Genomic DNA, 15,723 nt, shown 5'->3' on the forward strand with positions numbered 1-15,723 from the left:
GGGTATTTATTGAATGCAGGGGGGGGAGAGATCAGAATTCAACGAGATACTTAATACATGGGAAAATTGATCTTTTGCATTCTTATCCCAGCTTTCCTCTTTTTGATCACTGAGGTAGAAACAGCTCATTGGCTGTAGTGCGCAGGAAACATTGTTATTTATTGTATGTTCTTTTCCCTCTCTCTTTCATTCCATTAGGTAGAAGAACTGATGATGGCTATGGAGAAAGTGAAACAAGAACTGGAATCTATGAAAGCAAAGCTCTCCTGTACCCAACAGTCTCTAGCTGAGAAGGAAACCCACTTGACCAACTTGCGGGCTGAGAGGAGGAAACATTTGGAGGAGGTTCTCGAGATGAAGTATGTCTGGTTTTCTTATTTAGACAGATATCTAGACCTTATGTATTATTATGTTTCTCACTGATATTACTGTGTTTTCCACCAATTGTTAAAGACCATTGCTGAGTATTGCCTTGTGTAGGCCAAGAGCTTTGGGACATAGATTTATGTAGGCATCTCCCCATTACTGCCACTTTATATCTTTGTGTGCATTCACACAGTCTGTTATCATTAATGCTAATACCAAAGCCCATTTTAAAAATGGGCTCCTGCAAGTGGTGTTGGAGAGAGAGTTCCTGCAGAGAAGACTGCTGCTTTTCCTCCCCCCCCCCCAGGAGATGGTGAACAGCGGAAACCGAAGCACGATGCAGCGGCAGGCTGTCAGGCCATGCTGCAGTGAAGGAGACTGCTGTCTTCCTCAACCCCTCCAAGGAGATGGAGGACAGGGAAAAGTGAAGAGTGTTGTGGAAAGTGGCCATCAGGCTGCATCATAGAGAAGTGGGCTGCTGTCTTCTTTCCCCTGAAGAAGTGAAGGGTGAGGGAAAGCGAAGAGTGCCGTGGTGGCTGGCTGTTAGGCTGCACCATAAAGAAGCAGACTACTGGAGGGCCAAATAGTGCTCAGCCAACTGGGCAAGGGCAGGGTGACACTGGCAGTGGTGCTGCACAGTGAAGCCAGTTCCTTTTCCACCTGGCTAAGTGCTAAAAGTGGCAGGAAGCAGGAGAAGTGAGACCTGTGATTGGCTGTCAGTGGGAGAGTATCCTCTCCCTATTGGGGGCGTACCCCCTGTGATGGCCAATTCCTGAGACGTACAGATTCTCATACAGAGACCGAATTTGCATTTAAGAGTACAGACACCAACTCAGAGGAGACATGAATAAGTAGAGAGGAAAGGATAGCATTGTAGTCGCAGAAAGAGAACAACTTCGATTTCTGTTGGATTTTCCATTTTTATTCGCCCATTAATTCCTCTATACTTGGAAGTCAGTCCCATTGATTTACTTGGAAGTGAGTACTTAGCAACCTTCAGAGAGAAAGAGAGTTATCTGTTTAGCATTGCCTTGACTAGCACTGCCAACAGATCATTAGAAGCACTTTCAGCTGTTTAGCTATCCCTGAAGAGAAGAAACATTTTCATTGGCAGGGCTAACAATGATTTTGGTTTTGTGAGCCATTATTTATATTCAGCTTTCCTGTTAACATCATTGCTTTTTTGAGAAGGAGAGGGGGAAGAGAAAAATTACAGGAAAAAACCAGCCAATATAGATTGGAAAGACGTTTTTTGGGTCTTAGAGATGGAGACTGAATTGGTTTAGGCTTCCAAGGTTTTATTATTATTATTATTATTCAGCAACCTAATACCTGGCAATGGGACACTGAGAGTCTGCTTTCTTTTACAAAATAAAACAAAACAAAACAAAAAACAAATCTTATTTTTGATACAAAAAACTGAGCTATAAATTTGCCTGCCTTGAGAGGTGGTTTGTTGGGGGAGGAGAAGAATAACTCTTAAAGCAGGAATCCAAAGCAATTTGAGATATATCTTTATAATCCATGCTATAGCAATGTATTTTCCTGCCAAATTTCTCTGCCAAACCTTCTCATTAAAATGTATACATATATGCAGGCTGCGTTGTATGTCCTGGAATGTTTTTGAACTTGGATCTCTGGAGCATGTAATAAAATCATGACTCTTCAGTGAAAACGTGTTGTTAACTAATTAGTTAGTTTTGGAGAATAGTCGTACATCTGAAACTGAAGCCTTGCCAAGGCGTGAACCCAAAAATGTTTGGGAAATGTTACAAGATCTTTCTGTTTGGGCTGGCCTTTAGTAGCCAGAACTAATGTGAACTGAACATGTATTTTAGATGTCTGCGTGGATTGTTCCCTGTCTGTAGTGGAGCAAATCCTTTGTCCCTGTGAACCAGAACAGACAATAGATAAAGATCATTTAACATTTACTAAATCTATACCAGTGAGAACCATTCATTGTGATAGACATGTCCCATTCTGCCTTTCTGGACACAACCAGTGAGAGCTGGGGGCATGTTGATGGGAGACTTACAGCGGTTAGTGTTGTGTAAGGAAAATAATGGAGCGATTGAGTCTGGAAGTGAAGGAGATTGAGTTGCAAGCTGGTTAAAAAAATGATAGTTTAAAACTGAGGCTACTGAACAGATGACATTTAAGGATCAAAAATTGAGAAATATATACCTTTACATAAATCACTCCAGTCTAAAGTGTTAGATAAATGTTCTTTCTTTTGTTTATCCCTGTTGACTGAGAGTGAATTGTCTCAGTGAAGAAAACTGCGTGCACTCAGATCAGTCAGGCTTCATCCTGTGGGGTGCCAGTTTGGTGTAGTGGTTAGGAGTGCGGACTTCTTATCTGGCATGCTGGGTTCGATTCTGCACTCCCCCACATGCAGCCAGCTGGATGACCTTGGGCTCGCCATGGCACTGATAAAACTGTTCTGACCGAGCAGTGATATCGAGGCTCTCTCAGCCTCACCCACCTCACAGGGGGTCTGTTGTGGGGAGAGGAAGGGAAGGCGACTGTAAGCCGCTTTGAGACTCCTTCGAGTAGAGAAAAGCGGCATATAAGAACCAACTCTTCTTCTTCGGAGAAGCCACAGGAGCTTGAGGAATTATCTGGATGAGGGGCAGTCGATGAAGGAACTGGACTTCTTTGTCTGGGGTTGTCTTGAAGAAAGAGAATAGGGATCTGGTTTTTAGAAGTCTTGGCTGGCAAAGATTTGAATGGCCAGGGCCCCACTGATTCCCAGTGCCTCCAGCCCTCCCTCAGAGAGGCCAGGTACACCCAGAGAAGAGGCAGGGCTATTTGGGCCTGGCAGAGGTTGAGGGGCATGGAACTCTGATTTGGCAAGAGTTGTGATCATGGGAAAAGGAGAAGGAATAAGGTGGCAGACACACCCCTTCCCCATTCTGAGACCTGGGGAGACCTGCCAGAGACATGCAGAAGGATGACTGAGAGCAATCCACCGAAGCAGGAGAGCTGACAGTGGCAACTCTGCAGATTAGTTGAAGACTCAGTGTGTCTTGCAATGTGAGTGAATGTGCAAGCCCTTTTCTCTACTTTGTTCTGGTCAGGGGAGTCGTGCCGTCACTGAACCTTAGTCCAAGGCCCATGAATGGAGCCACATATGGGATGAATTTTGATTTGTGAACCAGTTTGTGCTTATGCCTATTTATAAAACCCCATAAGCCAGAAATGTTATATATGATGCAGGGATCCAATAGAGTTTAAAGCAGCTTCACACAGTCATGATGCAGTGGGCTGCTGTATTTTGGCTGTATAATACCGTCTGCTCTAAGTGATCTGCCCTGTGCAATAAGCAGATTGGACTGCCATTTTCTATCCTGTGCTGCTGAGGGTGTATCAATGTTTTATCCTTTTATTTGGCATTAGAAGATCCACACTTCAATCCCCATCAAACCCACGTATAGGATCAGATAGTAGATGACGTGAATGACCTCTTCTTGTGATCCTGCAGAGGAGGGATGGAAAGGCCTGATGATCTGACTTGGTCTTAGGCGGCTTCATGTGTTCTTGTGACAGGGCTTGGTCATCTAACCTGAGTTAACTGTACTGTAAATGTGTTTTGTAGTAAGCGTACAAAAGGGAAATCTCCAATCACCGTGTGTGTAACTAAGACCCCTTTTCTTTCAGCCTGAACCGAAAGTTATTGCTCTACAATACATTATTCTTTGGCTATTAAAATGTTCATATTTAACCCTTGATCATTTGTTTTTATACTCCACCTTGTCTTTAAAAGAGAAAAGGGGGGGGGGGAAACTTTCTTTGCCCAAACAGTCTTCAAATACCAAAACCCTGAGTCCTGTGGCTCACAGTTACATTACACTTCATGATAAAAATCTCTGTATCTCATTATGTCCTGAACTCCATGGTCCCTGAGAATAGTCCTATAGAGCGAATGCACTGTACTATCTAAATGAGCCATGACAGGCCTGGGAGCAAGACCAACTGCTGAAAAATGCACCAGGTGGTGTTAAAGGGGTTTGTTCCACTCGGTAATTGCTCAGGCTGTTAATGCTGAAGGAGGAGTTGGGAGCGGAGGTTCTTTCAGCCATTCACTTCCTGAGGATTTAGCTACACTATGCGCTTGTTTCCAGGGGGAGAGGTGCTCTCCTCCTCCCACGACCACCCCCCTTTCTGGGTCTGTTTTCTGTGAGGGGGCCGTATAGGAACAGTTGGGACCGTGCTGCAAAACTCGGTCCTCATTTGTAAGACAACACTGGAAAAAGCTGGCACACCGATTCCAGTCACAGGTTGTTGAGAATAAAACCTCTCTTATAATGCTTTAATCTAGTTAAAAACTATAAATATTTAAAGTGGGTTGGAGGACCGTAGTCAGGAAACATTTTAACCAGAACAGATGTCTGCATTCCAGTCAGGTTTACAGAACTTCGGGGTCATTTTTCCTCCCATATTATTAGATTATAAAATGCTTACAGAAATGTGCTTGAAAAATCCCATCTGCTTGAAGGCATTTATTTTTTCATGTAGAGTACTAGGACACTGGGTTTGATACTGCTGGTGGCAGTCTGAAGAGTGCACTCTGGGTGGGCACGCACCTTTGTATGCAAAGAAGCTTTTGAAAGAAGCTTCTGGGAGACACACTGCATTTTCATAGTGACAGAATTTCTTTTTACTTGCCTTTCCTGTTAACGGTTCAGCTTTTGTCTAAATGTTTGCTTTCTCTAGCAGCTGGACCGTAACCATTCTTCCCTTTGATTTTGCCTCATGCTTGAGACACTTACATTGCCCTCAACCAACTGGAAGATGGTAGGGAAGCAGGTTGTATGAAAGACGTGGGGCATTTTCCAGTCTTCATACACTGGAGCATTGAATGGCATAGCCTAGGTGAGAATCTGGGAATATGTAGCTTGAGGAAACATGGGGCAAGCTGAAGAAGGAACTTGCTGCCTCATACTTTAGCAAGCACAGGTAGAGCATTCAGAGCTCCTTCTAGGATACAGAAACCAAGGAGTCAAATTCCATATCTTCATAGCAAAGGTGAGTGTGGTCTTAGTAGAAAGTTCAACCGTTGGCAGAATTTCATTCAGCAATAAGCAGATTAGGCACATGCCTAAGGTCTCACATATTTAGGACTCTCAATGTCTGAAGCAAAAGGGAAAGTCCTTTCAGAAGCCAAGGCAGTAAACCGTAAAGTGCCAGGGTTTTCATCTAATAATACAAGCTGAGGTATATGGAACCACGGCAGATCGCCTATTATACATCATGAAATATTGTGAATTCTTTGCAGTGCTTGTCTTCATTTACAAGCCTCAATTGTGACATCATTGCTGTAGTTGTAGAATGAGTTCTTAGGCAGTTTTCAATGCAGGGGGGGATGACTGGACAGACCCATTTTTAACTTTTTTTTTCTTTTGGGCGGTGGGACCTAAATCAGAATAGTAACAAAATGGAGAAAGCTTTCAGTCTGTAACACCATGAAGAATAGCTAAGAGCTGCAGCTTGTGCTTTTTCAAAGACTGCTTTTTCAGTCCTCATCAACTAGGCATGTGATCCTTTGGGAATTGTGTAGGCTGTAGCCGGCAACTTGATAGGGGGGAGAGTACAAACCATAAATCCAAATATGAGAAGTCTAATACAATTAAAATTATTTAACCTATCAAAAATGTTAACAAAATTAAAAATAAATGCCAAGTGTCTGTCTGTCCTCCCAGTGTCGTCGGAATACTAGAATTAGAAGCTGGTGCTCTTCTTAGTGAGCAGCTTGATAGAGTCCTGCCTGCTAACTTTTATTTATACCCCTGCAAGTAAACAGGCTAGAGGTTTGTCTTTTTTTAAAGAAACCTGGGTGCCTGGGAAAGCGTCTCGGAAATGTCCCTGAGAGAACTGGTCCTAGAGACCCTCCCATGGTCATAATTCAAGGGTCATTGGAAATTACCTTTAAAAAAATGATTCCACCCATTTCATAACATCATGTATAATTGTACTACGTGATTGCTTAAGAAGTACTTTTTCATAAATTGCTTTAAAAGTATACCTTTTCAAACTCCAGCCACCCAGCAAATGGCTGTTTCCGGCAAGTAAATTGCCTCAGCTCTTGGACTAGCATTTTCCTAGTGCAGCTTTTTTCAGTCTAGCTGCTGGGTCACTGTCCCTACATATAATAATACTTAGCATTTGTATAGTGCTTTTAAATGTTCAATGCATTACTGGTACAAATGTGACAGTGGAGGTAGTTTGGTGATGCTGCCATTTTCCAAATAGGGAGCTGGGAATTCATTAAACAGTTTTGTAACCAGCTTGCTAGAATGACTTGGGGTCTCAAGATGAGGTTAACTAGAGATGGTTAACTAGACATATTTCCCTGTCCACTCATGAAACCACACCATTCATAAAAGCCGATTGAGATTCGAATCTGTTGCTTCCAGACTGCCAAATACAATCCAGTTTATTCGAGGGAAAGAACTGGAAATCATTCTGAATTATTTAGTGAACATTGCTGAAAGCTTTTTTCTTAATAAGCTTAGTTCAACACAACGCTTCCATAGATCTCATCCGCAGATGCCTCCAGTCACTACTGATGCAGAGTGACCATTTGGTCCCCTTAATTTGATACTTTGGGTTCTTCATTGACCTTGCTCAGTTTCACGAAGCCATACATGTTTTGCTTTCTGCCTAAATAAAGACCATTGATAGTTCCTCAGGGTGTCATTTCCCTCCTTCAAAAATGTTCATAGTAAACACCGGTGCGAATAAATCACATCAGAGTGCTGCATATTTCATTAAATGTATGCACACTAGAAAATAGAAGTTTGAAGTAAAAACACTATACTGTCTTGCTGTGTTGTAGACTTAATGTTGTATGAGCAATGCTGGCTTCGAGCTGTTATAAATCCTGTCCAGAAGACAGTAACTTGCTTAAAAATACAAAGAAGGAAATCCCAATGGTTGTTTATCCTCATAGAGTTGCCCTGTGGTATGTAATCGTCATTATTTATAAAGAAATAATGTCGTTTTTGGCTTAGACAAAAAATGAGAAACTTCAGAGTGACCTGGAAATTCGTTTTATGAGGCCTGCATGAGCACTAAGGAAAATTCATGTGTTCCTTAGTTTGCCATAGAACTATTTAAGGACCTGCCCTAATAGTTGATAATAGGAGGCCCAACACAGAACTGGAAATATTATTTATTTGTTTGTTTGTTAGATTTATTTCCCACCAATCCCCGAGGGCTCGCAGCGGGTTACAAATTCATTAAAACCCCGATAAAACCCCACAACAATAAAACAATCTCCTCATAAAAAACAGCAAGATGTCTAAAGACCCAGTGGAAAATCTCGTCCCAATTTAATCAGCCCTTAATACCATCTTAAGGGGGAAGGGAGAAAGAGAGAGGAAGGGAGAGGATGCTGATAGGATTCGCTACCACCGCTTCTATGGGGGGGGAACCCTGATCTGCCTGGCCACCTGGCCTCACCCATAGACGTGGCGGAAGAGCTCCGTTTTGCAGGCCCTGCAGAAAGCCAGTAGCTCCCACAGGGCCCATAGCTCCTCCAGGAGCTCATTCCACCAGGTCGGGGCCAGGACCGAAAAGGCCCTGGCCCTGGTAGAGGCCATGCACGCTTCTCTGGGGCCGGGAATTGACCAAAAAGTTCGCACCCGCAGAGCATTAGGCCCTGCGGGCCTTATTAGACAGGGTGGCTTGCTAAAATATATATTGAATAACAATCCAGTCTGAATTTCAAAAGCAGGGCAAGATTCACACCCAAAAGTAATTTACAAAAACATAGTTCAACGAGATCTGAACACAATGGAAAAATGGGCAAATGAGAACAAGATGCAATTTAATAAAGATAAGTGTAAAGTTCTGCATCTGGGTCAGAAAAATGAAAAGCATGCCTACTGGATGGGGGATACGCTTCTAGGTAGCACTGTGTGTGAACGAGACCTTGGGGTACTTGTGGATTGTAAACTAAACATGAGCAGGCAGTGTGATGCAGCGGTAAAAAAGGCAAATGCCATTTTGGGCTGTATCAACAGAGGCATCACATCAAAATCACAAGATGTCATAGTCCCATTGTATACGGCACTGGTCAGACCACACCTGGAGTACTGTGTGCAGTTCTGGAGGCCTCACTTCAAGAAGGACTTTAATAAAATTGAAAGGGTACAGAGGAGAGCGACGAAGATGATCTGGGGCCAAGGGACCAAGCCCTATGAAGATAGGTTGAGGGACTTGGGAATGTTCAGCCTGGAGAAAAGGAGGTTGAGAGGGGACATGATAGCCCTCTTTAAGTATTTGAAAGGTTGTCACTTGGAGGAGGGCAGGATGCTGTTTCTGCTGGCTGCAGAGGAAAGGACACGCAGTAATGGGTTTAAACTTCAAGTACAACGATATAGGCTAGATATCAGGAAAAAGTTTTTCACAGTCAGAGTAGTTCAGCAGTGGAATAGGCTGCCTAAGGAGGTGGTGAGCGCCCCCTCACTGGAAGTCTTCAAGCAAAGGTTGGATACACACTTTTCTTGGATGCTTTAGGATGCTTAGGGCTAATCCTGCGTTGAGCAGGGGGTTGGACTAGATGGCCTGTATGGCCCCTTCCAACTCTATGATTCTATGATTCTATAAGGTTTTAAGTGTTTCTGTTTGAGTGCAGTTTCAGTGTTAGTGAACTGAATCCAGTTAAAGGTTTGGAGTATTTTTAAATTGTTGTATGCAGTATTTTTCATAAACTATCTTGGTGTGGAGTTTGTAGGGACTCCAGTAGAGCTCCAGCCTTTTGTATATGATTTGAATAGTCATTTCACCAAGTACTCTGCTGCATTTGTTAAAGTTCAGAAAGATACTTGGGCTTTGTGAACCTGAAATATCAAGAGGGAAATATCCTATTACAGGCTCCAGTCCTGTGGTTTGTTGCAACTGCCTTTTCAGAGACCCTGAAACTTGACTTCGGATTTTGCCAGCAGAGCTGTTTAAGCTATATAACCAAAGTGGGAGGCAGAAGAACTGTGTTGACCTTGCAACCTTTTTGCTTCTGGCAGTGAAAGCTACTGTTTGATTCTGGACTGTGCAGCGATAGCTGGGCAGTTGCTTACCAAAGTAATTTGTACATTATGTTGGCCATACTTCTCAAAGTATGTAGTGTGGGTTTTATGGCATTTTCATCCTGCTCCTGAACTTGTTTTGAAAGGTTCCATGAAGCGAATGCTCGTTGCACAATAACTCAAGAAGTCATTTGCCTTATTCCCAGGATAATATGCTTCACAAACTTTGAAAGGATTGAAGGTGTTTTGGATTTCCAGTTTATGAATGGCTGAAAATGAACTGCATTTCTGTTTGGTCGCTTTTCTTTCGAGGTGCTCTATGGTCTCTCTTTCCCCCCCTCTTTTTTGCCCCTCTTCCCCCTCTTAATCAATACATACCACAGATTTGTGTTTAATGTTTTCACAGCCTTTTAGAGAACTTTGCGCATTTTTAGAACATAGCTTTTTGAGGTGTCAGGCATGTCAGCTTAGCATGCCAAACTCTTCCTGGTCGCATGGAGACTATGATATAGTCTCCTTCATATTTGCACTCAAAGGAGGTTGAGAGGGGACATGATAGCCCTCTTTAAGTATTTGAAAGGTTGTCATTTGGAGGAGGGCAGGATGCTGTTCCCGTTGGCTGCAGAGGAGAGGACACGCAGTAATGGGTTTAAACTACAACGATATAGGCAAGATATCAGGGAAAAAAATTTCACAGTCAGAATAGTTCAGCGTGGAATGGGCTGCCTAAGGAGGTGGTGAGCTCCCCCTCACTGGCAGTCTTCAAGCAAAGGTTGGATACACACTTATGTTGGATGCTTTAGGATGCTTTGGGCTGATCCTGCATTGAGCAGGGGGTTGGACTAGATGGCCTGTGTGGCCCCTTCCAACTCTATGGTTCTATGACTCCAAACAGCTCAGAAAGAGCAGCAGTGGTACAGTCAGCGGAGAGACATCTTGAGAGCCAGAGGGGTATAGGGGTTAAGAAAATGTGGTATTAGGGCTGGGGAGCTGAAGGCTCAAATCTCCATTCCTCTTTGAAGTTCCCTGGATGGTCTGGATCCTGTCATGCTCTCCAACTATTCTGCCTCGCAGGGTTGTTCTGGGAATGAAATTGAACACAAGACAGAAGAATAAGAACTGTTTTTTATACCCAACCTTTCACTGCCAAAGGAACCTCAAACCAGCTTAGAATCACCTTCCCTTCCTCTCCCCACAGCAGACACCCTGTGAGGTAGAGAAGGCTGAGAGAGTTCTGACAGTACTGCTCAGTCAGAACAGCACTATCAGGGCTGCCTTGAAATCCTTGAAAGAAGGATAAGTTTTTTTTTTAAGCAAAAATATTTCAGTACCCCCCCTTCTCTTTTTCTGGTTTCGTACTACAGGACTAAACAAAGCATGAAACAAACTGCCTCATGAACAAGAAAGGGTAGGCGATTGTAAGCTGCTTTGAGACTCTTTTGGGTAGTAAAAGCATAAACTGTTCTTTCTGCTGGATTTGTTGTCCTCCTTTCCTCACCCTTCATATGTGGAGCATGATAAAAGAATTCTCGTTTAAAACATAAATGCACGATCATGACTTAACCTGAGTTTCTCTCTGCCCCTTCAGACCAGAATTCTAAACTTAGATTAGATCATGGTTAGAATTCTGTGACGTGAAATATCTTTGGTTAGTTGTCCACAGATCATATTCTGTGCAGGAAGATAATACGAAGAGTAAAGTGTACATCTAGGCCTGGCAACAACCAGTATTTGTGCTTAAAATTGTATCTCAGGATTGTATCTGACTGCAGCCTTTGTTTTATGACCAACATCCCTATTTAGATAATGGCAGTAGTTAGTTAGTTAGGTTTTTTTTGTTGTTGTTAACTGTAGTTTTTTGTTTTAAGTTAGAGCAAGAAATAAATATTTCTTCAGGAGCAGGAAAGCTGGCTGGGCCACTGAATGGCAAAGAAGTAAAGGGATTGATTAAAGAAGATCGGGAGATGGCAGAGAAACTGAATTAAGTTTGCATCCATTTTCACTGAAAATGGTGGAAATATGGGTCACAAACCAGCGCTAGTGTTTTCAGGGAATGTATCTGAAGAACTGAGCCAAATTGAGGTGATGTTTAAGTCCAGCAGCAATGTTAAGACCATATATGTTTTAGATGTTGTCACCCACCACGAGTTGGTGCCCCGTGAGTGGCTGGTAAGAAATTCAATAAATACATTCTGGATATAAGCTTTCATGTGCATGCGCATTAGACTCAAACTTTGTTCCATTCGTTTGTTGAGTTACTACAGGGTTTTTGAAAAATGAATTAAAGGCTGTAGAAGGAAGAGGGAACAAAAGATGGAGAAAGTGACTTTGGAGATTTAATCTTTAAAAATGTAGAGTTGGTTTACACTGTAATTTCATAGCCTTTATGTGAAATGAGATGTGAAATAACTCTGTAGTTCCCATATGTAGTGTGCTCTGTAATTCTTAACCCAAAACATCCCAAAGAAATCTGTAGATTCCACAGAGTTTGGGTTAGTCAGAATTGCAATAGAATAAAACACAATCATTAAGCTTTTTGCTGACCACAATAAGTCATTGGGTGTTTTTTGTCATAATGTGCTTTTTTGTGGTGAAAAGGGAAATCAATAGCAAAGTTGTCAGAATAATGAAATCATGCTGGTGAAAGTCATTAAAGAACTAAAAGCCAATCATAATGAAGGTAAAGATGAAGGCTTCCTTTTTAGATCAGACTTTTCTTGTAGGCAATACTTGGTGCTCTCTGCTCAAGATATTCTTCTTCCATTTTCATGTAAAAGTCTCCAATATGATATTTCCCCATAGGATTTGAAGAAGTGAGCCCTGACTCACAAAACTCATGCTGGGATAAATATTATTAGCCTTTAAGGTGCCACTGCACTTTAATCTTTATTTTGGTCTTATGCAGTCATCATAAATTTGATTTTCAATTTCTTCACTCTTAATGGGGCAGATGGTAGAGATATATTAGAATCTGTTATATGAGAAGTTAAAACTTAATAACTTGAACATGGATCATCAGGGAGAAATCAGCCATGGTTCTAGTGTTGGTGTAGTGGTTAGGAGTGCGGACTTCTAGGAGTGCGGACTTCTAATCTGGCATGCTGGGTTCGATTCTGCAGTCCTCCACATGCAACCAGCTGGGTGACCTTGAGCTTGCCACGGCACTGATAAAACTGTTCTGACCGAGCAGTGATATCAGGGCTCTCTCAGCCTTAACTCCCTCACAGGGTGTCTGTTGTGGGGAGAGGAAAGGGAAGGCGACTGTAAGCCGCTTTGAGCCTCCTTCGGGTAGGGAAAAGCGGCATATAAGAACCAACTCTTGTTGTTGTTGTTGTTGTTGTTGTTGTTGTTGTTGTTGTTGTTGTTAGTTGCGAAGTCATGTCCAACCCATCGCGACCCCATGGACAATGATCCTCCAGGCCTTCCTGTCCTCTACAATTCCTCGAAGTCCATTTAAGTTTGCACCAGCTGCTTCAGTGACTCCATCCAGCCACCTCATTCTCTGTTGTCCCCTTCTTCTTTTGCCCTCAATCACTCCCAGCATTAGGCTCTTCTCCAGGGAGTCCTTCCTTCTCATGAGGTGGCCAAAGTATTTGAGTTTCATCTTCAGGATCTGGCCTTCTAAGCAGCAGTCAGGGCTGATCTCCTCTAGGACTGACCAGTTTGTTCGTCTTGCAATCCAAGAGTCTCACAAGAGACTTCTCAAGCACCAGAGCTCGAAAGCCTCAATTCTTTGATGCTCAGCCTTCCTTATGGTCCAACTTTCAGAGCCATACATTGCAACTGGGAAGACCATAGCCTTGACTAGATGCTCTTAGTTGGCAGGGTGATGTCTCTGCTTTTTAGGATGCTGTCTATTTGCCATCCCTCCCCAGGAGCAAGCGTCTTTTAATTTCTTTGCTGCAATCCCCATCTGCAGTGATCTTGGAGCCCTGGAAAATAAAATCTGTCACTACCTCCATTTCTTCCCCATCTATTTGCCAGGAGGTTGTAGTGTTAGGTATCATCAATATACTGACACCCAGCTCTGTATTTCTGTGTCCTGCCTGCTTGGAATTACTATAGCTCTCCTGAGCCAGTGTAGTCAATTGGCTAAAGGTGAACAACTTGAAATTCAGTCTTGGTAAGAGGCTGGTTAGTAAGACTGAGATCTTAGTGAGTATTGTACACTTTGCCTTTAATGGGGTTCAGCTGATCATGGCTGCCCAGGTTTAGAATTCAGGTTGGACTCATCATCATCATCATCATCATCATCATCATCAATTTGATTTGTCTACCCTACCCAGGAGACCGACTCAGAGCAGTGTACAACATTAAACACAACAGTAAAAGTTAAAAACCCAATCAATTAAAAAAAATCAAAAGTTAAAATTAAACATAAATGAAACAATATCAGACAGCATCAAGTAGTAACAAAAACATTGTCAGCAGCTCTAGTGGGTAGTATACCACACCCAGTTCTCCCAGAGCTAGATTGCAGTGGGGTGCTTTTAGTAGGGGAGGTAGTAGAAATTCATTGGCCCTCAACCAAAAGCCTGAAGGAAGAGCTCCCTCATGCAGGCCCTACGGAACTGCACAAACTCCATCAGGGCCCAGATCTGCGCTGGGAGCTCATTCCACCAAGTGGGGGCCAGGACAGAAAATGCCCTGGTTGAGGTCAAATGTACTTTTTTGGTGCCAGGGGCCACCAACTGGTTAGAGTTTGAAGAGTTAAATGCTCTTTGGGGTGTATAGATAGAAAGATGGTCTCTCAGATATGCAGGGCCTGGACCACAAATGACCTTATGGATAAGTACCAAAGCCTTAAACTTGATCTGGAATTCAAACAGGATCCAGTGCAACTGCCGAAACACAGGCTGGATATGAGACCTCCAAGATGTTCCCATGAAGACACTGGCCGCAGCGTTCTGGACCAGTTGTAGTTTCCAGAGCAAGGATAAGGGCAGGCCTGCATAGAGCAAGTCACAGAAGTCCAATCCAGAGGTTACCGTCACAAGGATAACTGTGGCTAGGTGTTCTGAATCCAGGTAGGGTACTAGAAGTTTGGCTTGATGAAGTTTGAAAAACACCAGCTGTGCTACATTTGTGACTTGCGCATCCATAGATAAGGAGCATCAAAAATCATGCCCAGGCTGAGAGTGCAATCAACAGTTGCACCCTGTCCAGGCAAGGCAAGCATACTTCCTCACCTGGTCCTTACCCAACCACAGAACTGTCTTTGAAAAGTTGTGTTTCAGGTGAATCTGCTTGAGCCATCCCATCCCAGCAAGTTAAATCTGTGCAGAAAATTTTGGGTCATCTAGTCCAACTTCCTGCACTATGCGGGACACTCACAACTCTGTCGCTCATCCACTGTAACCTGCCACCCACTTGAACCTTCACAGAATCAGCCTCTCTGTCAGATGGCTATCCAGCCTCTGTTTAAAAATCTCCAAAGATAGAGAATCCACCACCTCTAGAGGAAGACTGTTCCACTGAGAAACCACTCTGATAGTGAGGAACTTGTTCTGGATGTTTAGATAATTCTTTTGAATTAATTTCATCCCATTGGTTCTGGTCCATTCCTCTGGGGCAAGAGAGAATAATTCTGCTCCATTCTCTGCATGGCAGCCTTTTAAATACTTAAAGGTGGTTATCAGATCCCCTCTCAGTCATCTCCTCTCCAGTCTAAACAGACCAAGCTCCCCCAACCTTTCCTCATACATCTTGTTCTCCAAACCCCTCACCATATTTCTTGCCTTCCTCTGGACACGTTCCCTCTTCAACTGTGTTGCCCAAAACTGAACACAGGACTCCAAGTGAGGCTGAGCCAGAGCAGAGTAAAGCAGTGCCATCACCTCCCATGATCTGGACATGATACTCCATTTGATACAGCCCAACTCATGGGCAGATCCTTTGAACCCTTAGCCACACACAACATGGGACTCCTTATGTGCATTGTGTCCTTCCTGCTGGAACTCTGCTTAGCGAGGAGAGCTATGGAGCCATATTCTTTATACACAGATTCCTCCTTGCTTTATAGATTTCTAAAGGCTTATCTTTTCACCTGAGCAGTTGCGGGTTTTTTGGACAAGGAAACACTTAGTGCTCTCTTCAGCTGTACTGACATCCAGGGAGATCAGCTTGCTAGTTGATACCTATCAGTGTGTTGTACAGAGACAAAATGCTTTGCTTACTTGTAACTGTTGTTCTTCAGCTGGTAATCAGTGCATTCACTTGATCAGCTCAAATTCCTCTCAAAAGGTTCCTTCAACTTACTGTGGCATATCCTTAATATCCTGAATGGGAAGGTGATGCTCCTCCCCCTTAGGCATGCACAGTCCAAACC

General features: G+C 43.1%; 1 protein-coding gene across 22 annotated transcripts in view; it reads left to right on the plus strand.

Moving 5' to 3' along the window:
* ERC1 (ELKS/RAB6-interacting/CAST family member 1) overlaps window positions 1–15,723 on the plus strand; it is a 216,196-nt gene that overhangs the window by 117,533 nt on the left and 82,940 nt on the right. For all 22 annotated transcript variants that reach the window (XR_013231416.1, XM_077340007.1, XM_077340011.1 and 19 more), the window contains one exon: window positions 199–359. Coding sequence is in view for 21 of the 22 variants with exons in the window: in XM_077340007.1 (XP_077196122.1) it covers window positions 199–359 (161 nt within the window). In the remaining variant the exon portion in view is untranslated. The remainder of the gene's footprint in view (window positions 1–198; window positions 360–15,723) is intronic.

Source organism: Paroedura picta, chromosome 5, assembly GCF_049243985.1.
Source record: "Paroedura picta isolate Pp20150507F chromosome 5, Ppicta_v3.0, whole genome shotgun sequence".
In the NCBI taxonomy this organism is placed as follows: domain Eukaryota; kingdom Metazoa; phylum Chordata; class Lepidosauria; order Squamata; family Gekkonidae; genus Paroedura; species Paroedura picta.